The following is an 18,067-nucleotide window of genomic DNA, read 5'->3' as shown; positions in this document are numbered from 1 at the left end:
AGAAATAGAGATAGGGGGATAAAATATGAGTACGAAAAAAAGCAGTAGTCAAATAAGCAAAGACGAAATGTTGCGTGTGATTTTGTCATTATTTTTTTTTGCAGAATCAAACAGCTGTAACGGATTGAATTGGTTAGTTGAATAACTCTGTGTATGCGTGCGTTTTTTCTTTTTAGAATACAAAATTTATGGTTCAAAATACACTGCGTTTCGATTATTGTTTATATTATATTTTATATTTTTTGTTAACAAACTCTATGATCTTAACTATTTACAGTACTACTGGCTTCGGTCCCATATCGCAGTAATAATACACATTTATATATTTACACTATGTATAATATTATAGTAGGTATACGCCATGCTTTTATTTTATTGGTGCTTGAGACTTTTGACAGTAAATATATAAAAAAGATAAATAGACGAGAGGGGAGATGAAGTGAGAAACGGTAAAAAAAAAAAAAAAAAAAATCATGGTTTACTAATATCGATAAACGTAGTAAACTGTAAGGATTTGATATTGATATATATATATATATATATATATATATATGTGAAATGCTACAACGGTTTGCGAAATTGGTTCCACTGTGGTCAACATGATTGCGCATTTCCAATTTCAAATTAGCCGACAACAGATCCATCCGTATAGTTAGAGATCTAATCGTTGAGAATACTGGCCTATTATTTGATCAGCTGTGTCGATCAGCGTTCGTGGTAATTAATTTAAAAAATCCGAGAATCCGCAGGTAGATGGATTTTTAAATGAAAAATAAAAAAAGATCCGTGTACATATTTATAAACGTACAGGTAATTGGGGAACGGTTTAGTATACATGTTATGTACAACGTAGAGAGCTGCACCGAAAATATGGTATATGCGCTTCGTGATAAGTAGACATATATATTTACAATTAATATATATAAATACTAAACGCTATAAATTAACAATAAAAACTCTCGCCTATAGATGTATACGTGTATATAGGTATACGTATATGTGAATATATAGCGCACCTATTCATACATAGAAATGGTAACGATCATTTTTCGTGGTTATGTTGATATTTATAGATATATTATACATTCGTGGTTTTATGTATATATAATTCGTGTTATATAGATCTGAGTCTGCGTATAATTATACCACTTGTATGTACCTAGACGGCTAGCATGCAAATGTCATGGGGTAAATATTCTCTTTTCAGTGTTTACTTCGGCACTCTACACACACACACATATGTATATATATAAATACATATATATGTATGTATGATATTATCACCCGATCGTATCGCAATGATAATTAATTTATTTTTATCCTATTGCAGCGGTAATTATTATATTACGTGGGTTGCATATCTCTCTTCCTCTATTTCTCACTCTATAATAGGCGAATTCACTTGCGGTTGACTTCAGAGCGAGTCGCGGGAAACCTTGGGAATAGATTTTTTAACTCGCCGATGTATATTCTTGCTAAAAGCGAAACTATGTTCGGCAAGTTGTCTTATATACTTTACACATACATCCATATGTATATATAATATACATGCACACAAGCTCCGGGTATAACATACATATGTATATGTATATATATATATATATATACACACACTACGGGAAGATAACGCGGTAGGATAATTATTGTCCGATTCAATTTAATTGATTGCTATAAGAGTTTCACCAGCTGCGAACGGCACGTTGCGTTCCTTCCTAGTTCGCAGCACCGTGTCACTGTAATATAATGTGCGAAGAAAGAGCTCAGGAAGAACGACGACATCGTCGCTGGTACCTAATGCAAGGGGCTGCCGACGTTCACTCGGAAATATATCGAGAACATCGCAACTTCTCTGTTTAAAGTCGTGGAAAACGTGGTTTCACATTGAGCCTGAATTTGCGAGATATTGAATTTATTCCGAGGAACAGTTGGACGTGAAGAGCTTCTCAAGACTTTTCAAAGTGTCTTTTCAAAGGCGGAAATGTTTACGTGTGATGTCAAACTGATCTCGCGTTCTCCAATTGTTCTTAATAAGTTGATTGATAATCGTGACAACCAGAGGTCCGAGAAGCCGTTTTTCTTTTATCGGCAGACCATAAACCGACTCACCTCATCCCTCCTACGCCTTTGCGCAAGTGAGGTCAATGGGAGCTGGTCTTCTCTTGGGAGGTGAGCAATCAGCCTCGCTGACATCGTCCACGTCGCCGTTTTTCTCAGACTCGTTGTGCGAGCTTTGCGAGCTTTCGGGCCGTTCCCCGTCGACAGTGGACAAATTCTTCATCGAAAGATCCATGGGGTTGTCCTGAGGCGGGGGAGTGGCGCTGGTCCGACGAAGTCTCGGACTGCTGAGCGGTGAGGCAGTCTCGTTGTCGGAGTTGGTTTTGCTTGACGTTGGTGATTGCGGCGGTGGCGTCGTCCTCTGGCTCTTGAGCACCGCCTCCAGGTAAAAACGTTTCGAATAAGTTTCGACGGTGTTGCCGACGGGTGAAGCGGCGCTAACGCTGTTGTGGTTCTGGGCGTACCGACTGTTGTTGTTGTTGTTGTTGTTTCCAGTGAGCTCGAGCTTTTCCTGAGGAGCGTCGCCGTGTACTCCAAGGAGCGTCGAGTGCTGGAGCACCCCGGGACAGTGACCCGGAAGCAGGGGGTGAGGGGTTCCTTGGGGGGTCCCGTAGAGGTGGTAAGGTGGGAAGAGGGAAAGGCCGTGGGGCGGCAGGAAGCCCGGGGGTATCAGTGGCATACCGCCCAGAGGAAAGCCCAAGGGAAGTCCGAGCATCTCCTTGCTGAAGGCCGAGAGATCGGTACCGTGGTGGGAGTGCAAGGGTCGGAATCCAGGGTGGCTAAGGGCCCGTCTTTCCGAGACTTCGACCGAGCTGTCGCTGTTGTGGGATTCGGGAGAGCTGATGCTCGGCGACGTCGAGTTTTTGTAATCGTCCAGACCCAGCATCAGCATTTCCTCTTTTCGTTGGGACATGTTCCCGCTCATGGAGGGACTCCTTTGGCTCTGGGACTGCTGCTGCTGATGGTGATGTTGTTGTTGCTGGTGCTGTTGGTGCTGCTGGTGTTGTTGGTGCTGGTGTTGCTGCTGTTGCTGCTGCTGCTGCTGCTGCTGCTCCTGGAGTAGGCAGTGGATCTTGAACCAGTTCGATCGGCGACCGTAACGCGAACCTGACTTCGACATTCCCACCAGAAGACACTTCCGCAGACGACATGCTTTGCACGCTGTTCTGTTCTTCTTGTTTATCACGCATTCGCCGCCGTTCTTACACTCCGATATGCTGCTCAGATTGTTGTACGACCTCCCGAAGAAAGACTGAAACAGATAATCGAAACTGAAACTACGATGTCACGTTAAGAGTGAGAGTTAGGACTTAATTGTTAATCAGGTTACATCAACGCTGAGCGTAAAGAACAAATTCACAATCACTTCGAAGGTGTCAAGTTTCTGAAAAATGCGTTTCAGAAAACCCAAGAATTCTGGTATCATACTTTTTTTTTACAAGAATACATCGTTATTCGTTAGCGTTATCGAGTTTTAACTTCATGCGTTGCCAAAATTTTATCGCAGCATACTTTTCATATACGTTTTTGAATATTGAGGCCAAAAATTTTCATCGAGATCAGATAATGTCATATTTTGGTGAGTCGATTGAATTCATGGTTAAGAATTTGAAAATTTTCTAGGTTAGGACTGCACTCTGCTCTCCAATCCCGAGTATTACAAGTACTTGTATAAATTTTGAACCTTCATATTCGATATCGCGACTTTCACGTTTATAGAATACTTGCCGCTGCGGTATCATGCGCGTAGTTTTACTCTCTAAATAAAGACACATGGGAGAAGTCGAGGTGTCCGTCTTATGGTACGCACAAGAATCGACACATTTTACCGGTTGCTCTTTACCTGTGCAGAGCGTTAAACGTTGTCCGTACCTATATTTGCGCGTTTTACAATATAATAACCGAAGATAAATAACGTTCGGATTTTATGCTTATTGTACATTCAACTAAGATGTAGAGAGTTATGCATAATCCAGGGAGTCGGAAGCTCCACTTTAATGGATGAATGAAACAATGAAAGTGAGATTACAGTGCAGAAGACGAAGCAGGACGCGACGTTGTAACACTCTGCAAAGTTTCTGGGTTACGTTAGGTGGTTGTACGATCTCATCATCATCATCATCATCATCATCGTCGTCATCATAACAATCATATTGTACGCGACTGTTGACTGCGTACGTCCGATGGTCTGAGGTGCACTTTGTACTCCCATTTTGCGAGTGTATTAATTAAACCGTGTTAATTAGAGTGTCTCGACAAAGCTGAAGGTCGCGACTAGTCTGGCCGTGTGAATTCGCGTGTCTGTTTGTTAATCTGTCCGACCAATCCAGTGGAGAACTGGTACGAAAGTGTAGGTACACGTATGCGTATACTATCGCATGCTCAACTTTCTCGCAACTCTTTGAACACACATGTTTCCAAGTTTGCCGGCCGCGCGTGTTTTCAAAGAATGGAGAAAATTTCAGGGCGGATGATTTGCAATAAGCGTTATGTAGGTGCACGAAATTCATCCGGCACAACGATCTGCGGTGAACGCGCGGAATTTCGCCATAAATTCTTTTCTGGAACAAGTTTTCGGCCACGCGTCGCAGAGTGAGTGTAATTAAACACGACCGGAAACGGTCGATTTTTCGCCAGGTCGAAAAAGTCGACGCGATTTTCAGCGCCCTCCCGTACACGAAGTATCAACCGAATACCGAGCAGCGTTTTTCGCAACTTGCGTGAATCATTTCGAGCCTCGACATCAGGCACTCGACGATGGAAATTATGCCTGCCTACTTGAAATTTTCAACAAATGTGATATAGATTGTTATCTGCGAAATCGCGCATCCGTAAAGATTCCTACGTCTGTACAAGATATCGCGCTGCTGTGAACGAACAGCAATTACCAAAAAAATACGATATTTCCTCTCATTCAATTCACCTCTGCCGCTACGGTTCCTATCGTTTTCTACATCTCTTACCAAATCCTGGCTTCTTAAAGAGTATCAAAATTGCGCAATCTCTGCCTGCAGAACGTATCAGCACAACGAACAACACCATCTCACTAAATTCCAAAACGTTTGGCCTCATTACCTTCGAGGTTGTTCTATAAAAGATTGCTAATTGTTATTCTTTTTTTTTTTATTTTCTTCTTCTATTCTTTCTTCATTGCTGTATCGTAAGATTTATCGATCAAAAAATCTAGATACGTACGATGATAACACGAATAAGATTCTTGTCAATTTTCTGTATCAAGAGTTGCTGTTTTTCTGTTCGATATTCTATCAAAATTTATGATCTAATAATGTTCTTGAGTACAGAATAATCTGATTAAACAAATTCCGCGATGGATCGGGTAATAAATTAATGATGAATATTGAATAGTTCATTTGTAAATTCTTTATCTCGATACAACACGTCTCCGATGCCATTATCGCCGTAATGAACTTTGCGAAAATCATCTCAAAATTTACAGAATTCGAAATTGAATTCAGGAAAAAATTTCCAGCGTCCCGTCGTCGTGGTTGACAAAAAATTGATACAACGTTGATAGTCAATAACGCACGTAACCGCGGATAAGAACTGACGATTTTTTTTTTTCTAACACACTTGAATTCTAAGAGATGTAAATTTTTTAACGTCTAACAAGAGACGAATTTCATAAACTTGACGATTTCCTTGAGATACCGTGCTTCTGAGAAATTCTACTAGTTCATAGAAACCCGGTGTGTCGGCTAAAAAAGACGGGGAAAAAAAATATCAGATTTAAAAAACGTTTAAGCGGTTCGACATTTTTCCTCAGCGACGATTCAGCGACCGAATAATTATCGTACGGATTTGAGACCGAGCTTTCGGTAATATTCGGCACGTGGCTGAACGAACGCGAATGTTGCAGAAGAACAATTCGTTGTATAACGCCGCATCGGCTGGCGGGATCGCAAAATGATTCGTTCGCGGTTCCATTATCCTGAAATCGAGAGCTTCCTCTGTCTTGGCCCAGTGTTCTCGATGCTCGAGTCGGCGAAACAGGCAACGTCGACGCTATTGTTACAAGCCTTGCCTCTCGATGGTGGGCAAGGCATAAGTGGCACGTAATGTCGAGCATCGGTCCGTGCAGGAACGCAATGGAACTGCGATATGAACTCGGCATGTTAGTCTGTACTTAGCGAGTGACACAACCGAGAAAATCCTAGCGTTACGCGTCCTCCCATCCTCTCTTCAATTTTCTGTTGCAGATCTAGTTGCGCAACTTTTTCCACCCAGACGCGGTGCGCAATCACCGGAATTAAACGACATTCAGGTTACAGAGACGCTGATTTAATTCCAATTTTAAACCGACTTTAAATCTATATTCTTTGTACGTAATATCAGGATTAATTACACCGGCTTTAAGTCGAATAATTATCCAACCTTTTACACATTTTAAATTGTAATATTTCAATTGAAAATCTCTCATGAATCGTTTCTCAAATTATGATATTCTATCAATTTCAAAGTCCTTCTCAAATTTTACTACTTGACAATTGTGTTTCATTAGGATCGTAAAATTATTGAAACGATAACTATAGGTAAGGTTGAATTTCGATTCTTCAATTTTTCGAACAAAGAAAATCGGTGAAATTTTCGCGATTCTTCCACGTGCTTGAAAAAAAAAAGACAAAATTTCACAGCAAGGCTGTCATTTTTAACTATCGTTCACAGTGGGGTAATTTTGCAGAAAAAAATTAATACAGCTTGACGGGGTTGCCTGAACCGATCCAACAAAGGCGGGAAAAAGGCGGTCGAAACGCCGCTTTTTTCTTCCCTCTATTGCTGTTGGTGTTTTGCCAATTCGCGTTTCACCGATTCGCCCGCAGACTGAGTAAACTTTCTCGGTTTACTCGGGTCAAACGTCTGTGCAGAACTCAGGCATGCTTGTCAATATTTGCGCCAATTTAAAATTCTCCGTGTTGCAATGCTCCAGCAGCAGCAGCATCTCCGAGAAGCTTTCGCGACAATGATAATAATTCATCGCTTTGCATTGTCGATTGCTCGCTTTGCTTTCAAAATTCCCCTGCGATCTTACAGATCCGCTATTTCATTTTGCACAAATAATATGTCACTTGTGTTTTCTCAAAACCGGTGTGTAATTATTTACCACGGTTTCTTTTCGGTTCAGAAGTCCAGCCGAAACGTCGCCAGACACAAATTGTTTCGAATGAAAACGTCTATCGTGACCAAAATTGAAGAAAATTTTGTACATTATGATCATGAATTCTGAATTTGCTAATTCAATGATACTTTTTTTTATTTTTTATCCTGAATGCGTAAGTAACAACAGGAATCATTGAAAATAATAAAAGACAAAAAAGTCGTCAGAATAACTGAAGCAAAACATTACATGTCTAAAAACGTCGAATTTTTTTATTTTCTCAAGTAAACAGGTTTTTATAAGAAAGTGTTTATTATTTCCCGATGATCGCATCTAATTCGATTTTTCAAACGTGTATTGTTATTTTCACTATCAGACATGATTCTGAACATTCCTGCCGTATTAAATTGCTCAGATTATTCAGAAGTGTGCTTCATCCCCTAAATTCTGACCAGGTGAAGATCGAAACAATACGTCTTCACTGATATCAATGAAACTTGGAAAAATAATTTGCAAGCACTGGCTTAGCAGAAATATTTTGTTTCAAAACGGCAGTCGCACTTCAAGTTTCGAAGAATTGATTATTCTCAAAATTTCCAACAAATCTTGACGTAATTTTTCGCACAACCATCGATTATCGAGTCTCATTTTTGATTTTTTATTCAAGAATTTAAAAAATCCGACAAACATCTTTGTAAAATCTTCGTTACGAGTTAATAAATCGACGGCAAGTCAAGATTGTCTGCGAAAAAAATTGTTCTACAATAATGTTCCAGCCGTCAGGCCTGTTACAAGAGGTGACAAATGGACGTCCTATTTCTTGCCGTTCTATTATTCTTCCCTCGAGTTGATTCACCGATTGCGAACCGGTGAAGAAAAAAGAAAATCGGCACCTCGTCCGCGGGATAGAATAGTTCATAGTCGTTTGGCGTGTTAGTAAAGCGAGTAACCTCAGAGGTGGGAGGGTGACATGCTAGAGCGGGCCTGAAAACGAAAATAACGAAACGAAACGAAACAATACCGTGGCGAGTGACGTAACCGTTAACTAGGGCGGAAACAATTGTGGCGGACAAGTGCGAAGCGCCGGAAACCGCCTTTCAAACGGTTGAAACTCACTGGAGCTTAGACGAGCCGACTGAATTATACACGCGTATATCGTACGTTACAACGGTAATGGGAACACTTGTAGTTTCGACCTGAGAACCACGGGGGGAGTTCGATTGAAGATGAAGACCATGAAAAAAGCCTGCAATTGTCGTTTTTATTTATTTTTTTAACCCTTTGCCGCACAGCGACTCACGTGTATGAGACATGCACCTTTTTTGAATCGGTTATTCAAGATTTAAATTCAATTTTTGAGATGTGACTGTCGTTGTTTTTCGCGTGATTCAATTTCCAGATATCGATGTCGATGTTTTAAGAGAGATCGTGATGAATTTGCGAATGCAGTTAGCGCTATAAATAATCAAGGTGCCGGAAATGCTTGATTTTATGGAATAAATGTTATCGTGGGAAGGTTATGTGAGGAATAAAAAAGTTGAACTCGGTAATCTTGGATTTTTCGGGTCGTTAAAAACGAATCTGACGCCGAGATTCGAAACAGCGGATCCAATATGGCGGATTGAAAATATGAAAACTGATCCGATTCGCTTGAAACTTGTCATTCGGGGGTTTTCGGGATCAATGAAAACGAATTTAACGTCAAAATTACAAGATTCAACATGCGGAATGTATTTAGATCTGCCGTTTTGAATTTTGAAAATTTCTCACTATTGACCCCATTTCTGAAATCAGCGGCCCGGAGAACTCACATATACCAAGTTTCAAGGAACTTGGCTGCAAGAAAAAATGCATGCTTCAAACAGTTGACATTTTTTCTTTCTTCAGCAAACATTGGTTTTGGCACGTACATGCTTTTCAAAAAATTGTTGTTATTATTATTATTATTATTTTCAAAATAGCAGCAACAGCCTTTTTTTCAATCCTCCTCCTCAATTATAGCGCGCAAAGAAAGAAACAAATGCTTGAATGGTAAGAACGAATAAACCCGAATTTGAAAATGAGAAGCCGACAATCAAACTCACTTTGCATCCCTCACAGGTAAAGGCGCCGAAATGAAAACCGGCTGCTGGTTCGCCGCACACTTTGCACTGCTGGTTCATCTGGAAAAAATGAAAAGAACGGATATTGGCATTAGTTTTTTCGACAAATTATTATCTGCGACGATTTGTATTATACAGTGTGAATTCCTAACGACCGCACGTTCCGTCGTCTGCTGAAGTTCAACGCGCATGCGCCACAAGCCAAGAGCGGCTGTTCGTCAGGGCAACCAACTGTCTCTAATCTCCAAAATTTTGACAGTTTTCGGTATTGAGCATAACTGCCAGGGACAAGTGTCAAAAATTTTGAGGTTAAGTTTATGACGGTTGGTTGCCCTGTCAAACAGCCGCTGTTGGATTGTGGCGCATGCGCGTTGAAAATTTTAAAAGACAACGGAACGTGCAGTCGTTAGGAATTCGCTCTAACTGTATCGTTCATATGTACAAATAACGCGTAAGCATGATTCAACGGTACCCTTGTACACGGATAATTAATGCGGATATGGTCGAAAACTGGGAGATTCGCCTCGTTATTACAGCGATGTCCGCGTGCGTCAGTTTCTTCGAGTGTAGGTTATTATTACACGAAAAAATTACGCAATCGATCGCGAATCTCGTTCTCGGATGACGTCACTCCGCATCTTTTCAGCTAACGCGATCCAAGGTTGATGATATCGTAGGTATAACCTACGCCGATTTACAAGTGCATCCGATCGTGCAGACGTAATGTAGCTCACAGACGCAAAAATTATACAGCGTAATATCGTCCATCCGCGATTACGATCTTATGCTCGGACTCGCTAACTAGCCATTATTTTTTTTTTCTTCCTCTTTCCCGCTTTCTTTTTTTTTTTTTTTTTTTTGTTTGTCATCTTTTTATTCCCGTGCAGCAACTTCTCACCTAGCATTTTTTCCACCTCGAAACGATCAACAACGACAGCCGTAGGTGCGGATCAATGAAAAATTTCAGATGGATTGATCGAGAGGAACCGATCGTGGGGGAATAAAAGGGCTGACCAATTACGGAATAAAATCGACCAGGTTCTTTGTCTTTACTCGTTCCGTTGCGTTTAGACGATTGTAGAATCGCCCGTGGTCTGATTTTGCAGCTATCAGATGTTGAGGTTGTTTTCTATACCGCAGAATTGCAGATTTGTGACAATAATGTGCAGCAATCGTTTAGGATACGCCAATTTAACCGAATTTTACACAGACCGTGCTATTTTTATACGTACACAAGTCACTCAATTTAAAATGCAACGTGTTAATTAAATTAAGGTGTTTTCGTTGTTTTGTCAGCGATTGTTTCTTCTTCTTCTTTTTTTTTTTTTTTTTTCTTATTATTTTTACCTTATCGTGACTCCTTCGATTCTGTCAGCTTTTCCGTGTCTGTATTGTATATAAACGTTATACACACAATGGTCTCATGACTTCTGCAGCAGTTACTCGATCCGTGAACCGCCTCAATTTAGCCACAACCTAAATTGCCACATCGACCGCGTTGTCGGTTTTTCACCGATGTTTTTTTTTTATCGCCGATTGTTATTTTTATTTTACTTTTTTTATTCAGAGCTTCGGTTTTTCCCCTTATTTACCTTCAGTTCAAGTCGAAATTGCTCAGCGAGTGTGACAATTGCGAAAAGTTGTAAAGTGAAATTTAATCCGATCGATCAATCTATCTATCTATCGATCGATCGATCGATCGATCGAATCGCTAATGCGGCAGTTTCAGCGGTTTGCTGTAGCCGCGATGGATAATCGATGCGGTCACACGGTCCTCGCTTTTGTATATCATTACGCGCGTTCTTTTATTTGGTTTAATTCATTTTCCCGGTTATTTATTGTATTGTGTTCAAACTTTTTTCCCTTAGATATTTACTCTTCTTCCGCGGGCGAGATTCTCTAAACGTTCGACTTTCTCGTATAGATTAAATCACGAGCCGCCGATTCTACTTTGTGGCTAAGTGATATCCGTGCGGCTTTACCGGAAATCTCAGCGCGTGCGGTTTTTGGCGATCGGTACGGAATCGACCGCAGCGTGACGGCGATATCTGCATATCTGTTATTATTATGTACCTGTTACAACGATGATCGAGTTGCAAAAACCAAAATATGGCGAGAACGCGAGAAGGAAAGCAAGAACTAAACTTGGGGAAAGATTGATCGCTGATGCGTTGTACGCATTTTCTAATACGATAAAAAAGCTGAAAGCGATTTCGTCATTTAGATTCAGGCCCGGTGGATAAGGTTTTTTTTCTCTAATAAAACTTTTCTTCACACCGATCACTTTCAGAATCATATCGGTTGATAAGAACTTCGTACAAAATCAGTTCCGAATTTGGAAAATACGCGTTTCATAAACGACGGTATTGTAGCTTTTTTTTCAGCTATCAAACAGAACTGTTTTCTTGAAATTGAACGGTATGAAAGAAAAAATTTCTTCATTGAGTTAAATTTCGTGAACGAATGTTATCAATTTTTCTTGATCTTACGAAACTTGATATGAGATTACGTCTACACCAAAAACCTGACAAGATATCATCTTGTATTTTCAAACAGTGACATTCTGTTGAGTCTGTTTTTATATACACGTTTGTTTTTCATTGCTTTTTTTTTTTGACAAATATTAAAAATTGAATTGTGACAATATTCTCAGTACATGTATGAAAACTCTGAAAATCGAACAAAAACTTGCAATTTACCGTCACCGTGAACGAATATCTTGTGCCAACATTTTCATACTACGTCGTAATTGGGTAAAAATTCTATTTCACAATAGTTTTCAAAAATCACGAATTTTTCATTTGCCTTTACTCGAAAAAATTGAACCCCGAAGAATACCGAGCTTCGCGGTTTAATTCCGATGGCGTTGACTCTTGTCCAAAGACTTTTGACTCCGACTCGCGGTTGAGGATGGGGCCAAAAGTGTGTAAAAGTAAAATCAGACCTGATTTTCGTGAAAAGCGCAAGGTGTACGGGGGAAAGTTTCGACGGAAAAACGTAAACCCTGCATCGGCTTGTTTCAGGATGCAAAATCCCACGTAGACAAGTGTCACAACTTACCAGCCACCGAGTATTTCGAAAGAGGAGAACTGGTATAATTATTGACTTGCACTGCCGCTAATGAATCCCCTCGAAATAATTTCCGAGTATGTCGGCATGCTCGCGGCTCGTATATATGTAGAAACATACAACTGTTGACAGAATTTCGCTTCTTTCATAACGTCCGACCGTTAATACGAGTCACCTGGTGTGCGTCTGGAGACATGTACGCACATTTATACCCGCGTATCGTAGAGACTCGGTGAATAATTGTTTTCGTGGTAACGGCGATCAGCCTTCCCTAATACGCACGCGCGTCCTATCCGTGAATATGAGTATAAATTAGAAAAGTTAACAAATCGAAGAGCCCCCCCCCCCCCACCGACATGTGGAACCCAACGGAGTGTAGGTCAGGAGGCGAAACCTCCGAGTCGACTCGGTCTGCGTTTGTGTACTCGGTGCAAGAGCTGCCTCGAGCTGTCCAATGGGTTAATCAAACACCGAGACGGATGTGCCTTTTCCATTAGACCGAATTTACTTTTTCGTTTAGCGACAGTCCGTCATCTATGAAAGTCGGTTCCAGTACGGATATATGTGGAACACCACTCTACTTGTTCTTTTTATCGTTACACTGCATTGACATTTTTATTCTCATTATTATACATTTTTCTCTTGCCGGAAATCAGTGAAAAGTATCCTGTATGGTGTTTATTTATTTTTGTATACCTATATCGCGAAGCCCGCGATTACATCCCACTTTTTTTTTTTTTTTTTTCTTTTTTCACTAATATTTCAATCTGAAATTGGGGTGAAGCTTAATTATTTCGTAAACTTGTCGTTAATTTTTCTGCCATTTTGATTACCCGTTTCTTTTGAATATATTTTTTTAAACGATACATGTACATTAGTTTGTATTTATTGATGTTTCATTAATCTTGCGTTGACAGTTACAAGTATATAATTCGCGATATTTTTCAGATACTACTGATTTATCATCCTGATATACTTCCGACATACTTTTCGTTTCATAACGACTGCATATTATTTCGAAAACGTTTCGAAAGTAATCAAAATTTCTTATTATTACTTATTGGAAGCGTTTCTTCCATCGTACCGGAACGTTTTAAGATCTACGTAAAAATTTTGAAAGCTCGAATTATGCAATTAATGTATTTCGAAAACATTTCAAAACTATAGGAGATATCATGTTGCGTTTGAGATATTTATAAAAATGTTCAACTGGCGCATTCGCAATTAATGTATAAAAAATTGAAATAAAAAATTAGTGTTTCTACTTATTGTCAGAAAACTGTATTGTTACTGTATAAATATTTTATTCAAATCATTTTTGTTCATGCAATTGTTTTAGTTTTACTGCGCAGTCAACCGTGTTACATTTTCTTACTGCTGTTGCAACGTGCAGTGGTGCAATAATAAAGAGGTAGCCAGCGATGCCATGAGGTATTATTTAAACTAAAAAGTCACAGTGAACTTGACGAACGGGTTCGTAAACTATAACGTCCTGTTAAAGATATTTTACTCTAATCGTAGAGCATTTGCGAAAAGTCGATAGCACGTTTCATTTTCGCGATCAATTCATCCGGAATGATTTCTAATAAACAATTATTTTTTTAGCATGCTGTGACGAAGAGTCAATCTTGCAACAGAAAATGCAGGTGAGTTTGACATGCAGAGTTCAAAAGTATCTCAAGGTTCGGGATTCATTTTTTTACCATTGTTTAAGTTAGAATCATAAAATTCTCTCCGTACACCGAAGACAATCTATTATTACAGACAAAGCATGCGAGCCTTAGTGCTTGGCGTTGAAAAATAATTGTTTTTCTTCAATCCGATTGCGAGTCAGGGTTCACCATACGAATCATTCGTAATACTTGACCGAGACGGAACGAAATTTTCCTCAGTGTTTTAATTTCAATCCGAGCCAATCAAACCGCGATTTCAAATAATCGCTGAATGGAGAGGCGCATTTGCTGCAGTAACCAGCAGCAGCAGCAGTCGAGTAGCAAGAACGATCACATTTCGAGCGCGCGCGCGTTATAATTCTCACGGCTTTGCGCAGGATCTCGCAACTTACGACAAGGCCTTTTGCGGCACGATCTGTGATCTTGATTATCGGATATCTGGAGAGCAGAGTATACAGGCACTGGGAAATTATAACCTGCAGCAATAATTTCCTCTATTCATTCAATATCGTACCTGCGGTAATAATTCCGTCCGACACCGCGACGCTGAGCTTTTGCGCCGCGCACAGAGCTTCGTTGAAACTGCACACCGCAAAATCCTTCGTCACATTATAGCGCAGCTGGTATCTAATCGCGTCGGTAATGCGCAAACGAATCGAAGCTGGGACTTAGATCGTATCCCCTTAATTTTTCTCGCCGATTCAACGATTCCGAAACCGATTTTACCTCCACGATCACTTTCTTCGCCAGCTCTATTCTCCGAGTAGAAAAACCACACTTAAAAATCGAATGTGATCGGATAATCTCAAATTTTTATCGGCGAGATCGGTAACGGATTACCGATTCCTTGTAATCCGTATGTACGGATATTGGAATTAAGTGAATGAAAACTCCCAAGTAATTCTTCTCAGCGATTCAACGATTCCACGCAACCGATTCCGCAACCGATTTACCCTCCACCATCACTTCTTTCACCGGCTCTACCGTGCGAAGTATGAAAACTATACCTACTTTAAAATAACACGATATTTAATGTTTCCAAATTTTCATTAATAAGATCGACAACCGATCTCTTGTGATCTGCACGTACGGATACTGGAATTAGGAGTTTAAAAACTCGTAAATAATCTTCTCGGTGATTCGACGAGTCCACTCAACCGATTTCACAACCGATTTTATCGCTACTATGACTTCCTTCGGAATATGAAAACCATGCCATGCATTAAAAATCGAACGATATCTGAATTTTTCGAATTTTTATCGGTGAGATCGGCAACATAGCGCGGATCGCTTGTGATCTGCATGCACGCACACTCGATATCAGGATTTAAGAAAGTTCCGATTACTTCTTTTCGGTGATTCAACGATTCCACGCAACCGATTTTACCTCCACGATCACTTTACTCATCAGCCTTACCGTTGGAACTACGAATTATACTAAAAAACTGAGCATTCGAAGTTGAAAAACTCGTAAAAGCGTACAAAGAAAACCGACTGTAGCGATATTTCAATATTTTCGAGGAGGTGTAAACTGGCGAATGAAAAAGGGAAACACGTAGCGAAGTTTTATTGCGGTGAAAAAAAAAGGTTGGCGATCGGGAGCTCCCGGTTTGGCAAGAAAAAAACGATCGGCCGCAACTGCACCGGCTTTGAACTGAACAGTAAAACGCTGGCTAAATCGTGCCATTCGTTTTATAGATAGGCATAGGTTTAATACCCATAACACGGACCCCGGAGGCGCCCGTAAGACTCGAAATAAGTCCCAGGTCATGTTTTTCCTTTTTTTTTTTTTTTTTTTTTCCAACGGCAGCCGAGCGTTACAAGGGGTGGCAGTAAACGAGCATTATTTTGGACAATTGTAAAAAGTTGTAGTAAAGCTTACCGATGCCGTTTTGGTCTATTATATGGGAGCAGATTAGTCCCGCAAATTCCATCGCCTAATCATTCACAGCGCAATCGAAGACTCGAATGAATTCCAGATTATGGCCGTCAGTTGCGAAATAAAAATGAAAAAATGAGACGATGAAAAATCCTACATCAGTTCAACTGAAATACGTGCAGTTTGAGTGCCGAGTTCGAGTCACAGCGGGAAAATGTAGATTATTAGTCACGGTGTAATTACTTTCTATGAAGAAATCTTTTTGTTTTAAGTGTATAATAACGATCGGCTTCTGCAGTGATTTGGAATAATCAAGGTTCAGGATTGATGAAACTCGTTCTGGTCAATTGGTCATCGAATAAGATTCGTGATAGTTATGTAAAAATTGATGAACCGCGATTTTCGAGCAACTAAATAAGTTTTCGTCAAGATTACAAAATTTATTGATTCAATGAACGAAAATCATTGCGATGCTTCGGAAATGAAACCAAAATCGTGATATCTGACAGAAAAAAATCAGCTCACTTTCGACCCAGATAATCTCGAAAAGTCCGCCGTTTGTTCTACTGTTTCAAACTTATCAATTAACATTGAAATATGCCTGCATAAAAAAAAGAAATTCTTTCGTTAAAAAACCGCTGTTCCTCGTTTCCGACGAGTTGGATTCGTACAGTAATTTCAGTCAGTCTAACGATCTCATACTTGCAGTCTCACCATAACCGAGTCACTTCACTGAAAATTCTTGATCCGTCCAATTCAATTTCTAATTTGCCAAGTGCTCAGAATGACTAAACTAAAACGAATTTCCGAGCTATTCTGAATCTATTTTCGCATGAGTGATTTTTTTAAGCGATCGATTTCAAAGTTTGTAATATTGTTTAGCAAACTAGCGACATCAATTACTTGTCAAAATGGATTAACGCCGACATTTTTATCACGCAATTACCTTGATTTTATAGTCTAGAATTTGAAAAAAAATTGTATTTTAGGTCTCGGTGCGTAATACGATCGTTTCATGACTCACCTTTGGCGGATCTCTCGTACAAGTTGAGTCAGTTTCCTCGGATATTTCCCGGAGACAAACCACGTGGAAATATTTCACGATCCGTAATCCATATTACCACTGTCAGTCATACGATTTGCAAAAGAAGAAGAAAAAAAAAAAGAAAACTCCGTTTTAAACACAATCTAACGGCGTACAGGAAGACGCTCAACGTCGGATAGCACTGTGTAGTTTGTTAGAAGCGTTGCCGATGAGCGACGGCTACCGATGAGGAAATCCAAGAACGATGAGCAAATGTGTCCATTAAAATCAGCACCAAGTGTATTCACGACGTTGTCAAAATAACGAACTCGAGTCTTTTAACATCACCGATGTATAGTAGTTACAATATCAGTCTGCACAAAACTCGGCAAAACAACGTGACCGGAGTTAAAATCTCTGCACTGTTATACAACACGTCTTACGGAAAATAAAAAAAAAAAAGAACTCGCTAAGGTGAAAAAACGAGAAAGAACCAAAAACAGTACGTTGAAATAAATAAATGGATAAAACAATTTGAAAAAAAAAACAATAATAAAATCAAACGTTAACTGTAGTCCAATTTCGCACACAACATCCACAATTATCAGCGTTGATTTTATAATCCCTTGACCACTGCGCGTGTGTTGTTACCACGATTTTCACAAACGATTTACAATATCGACGAGGACGGACGCTTGGAGATGAAGCATCAGTACCAGCGGATGTTCTCCGATCCGACGAGCGGTGGGTGAATGACTTTCCTGATCTTGGTATTGAGGGTGTCCACCTGGACTCTCGGTCCCCAGCTCCGCCCCCACTGCCTGGGTTATCTTCTCGACAAGAGACAGAGCGAGAGAGAGAGAGAGAGAGAGAGGAAATTCAAGAAAAAAAAAAAAGAAATGCACCCAGAAGGAGTAACGAAGAAGAAGGGTAACTGCAGCGGAATGAAAGGGATAGGCGGGGGGGTGGAGAGGCGGGTGGGGGGTGGGGGAGGAGGTGGAGGAGGGTTGGGGGGTGGTGGTTTAAAATTGTCCGAAACCAACTTTACCCGCGATATCACAATTTCCGACGCGTCTCAATCGTCTGTATACGTATACATACATACATATGTACGCGTTTCCGTGTGTGTGTGCGTGTATATATCACGAAACA

At 40.1% G+C, this 18,067-nt stretch overlaps 1 protein-coding gene across 1 annotated transcript; it reads right to left on the bottom strand.

Moving 5' to 3' along the window:
• Positions 1-214: 214 nt before the first annotated feature.
• On the bottom strand, positions 215-17,410 carry LOC124177291 (knirps-related protein-like). The gene is made up of 3 exons (XM_046559485.1): positions 16,916-17,410; positions 9,253-9,330; positions 215-3,307 (listed from the first exon to the last, which is right to left on the bottom strand). The coding sequence occupies exons 2-3, from the start codon at positions 9,328-9,330 to the stop codon at positions 2,117-2,119; spliced, it is 1,269 nt and encodes a 422-aa protein (XP_046415441.1). The 5' UTR covers positions 16,916-17,410; the 3' UTR covers positions 215-2,116.
• Positions 17,411-18,067: the final 657 nt, after the last annotated feature.

Source organism: Neodiprion fabricii, chromosome 3 (assembly GCF_021155785.1).
Source record: "Neodiprion fabricii isolate iyNeoFabr1 chromosome 3, iyNeoFabr1.1, whole genome shotgun sequence".
Taxonomy (NCBI): Eukaryota; Metazoa; Arthropoda; class Insecta; order Hymenoptera; family Diprionidae; genus Neodiprion; species Neodiprion fabricii.
Note: the sequence above shows the minus strand (reverse complement) of the source record. Positions and strands in the feature narration are given on the sequence as shown.

Excerpts from the sequence above, each read along its gene's own strand:
- LOC124177291 (XM_046559485.1), bottom strand. The coding sequence starts at position 9,330 with ATGAACCAGCAGTGCAAAGTGTGCGGCGAACCAGCAGCCGGTTTTCAT. Across the intron at positions 3,308-9,252 it reads TTACCTGTGAGGGATGCAAA|TCTTTCTTCGGGAGGTCGTA; the intron begins GTGAGTTTGATT and ends TATCTGTTTCAG.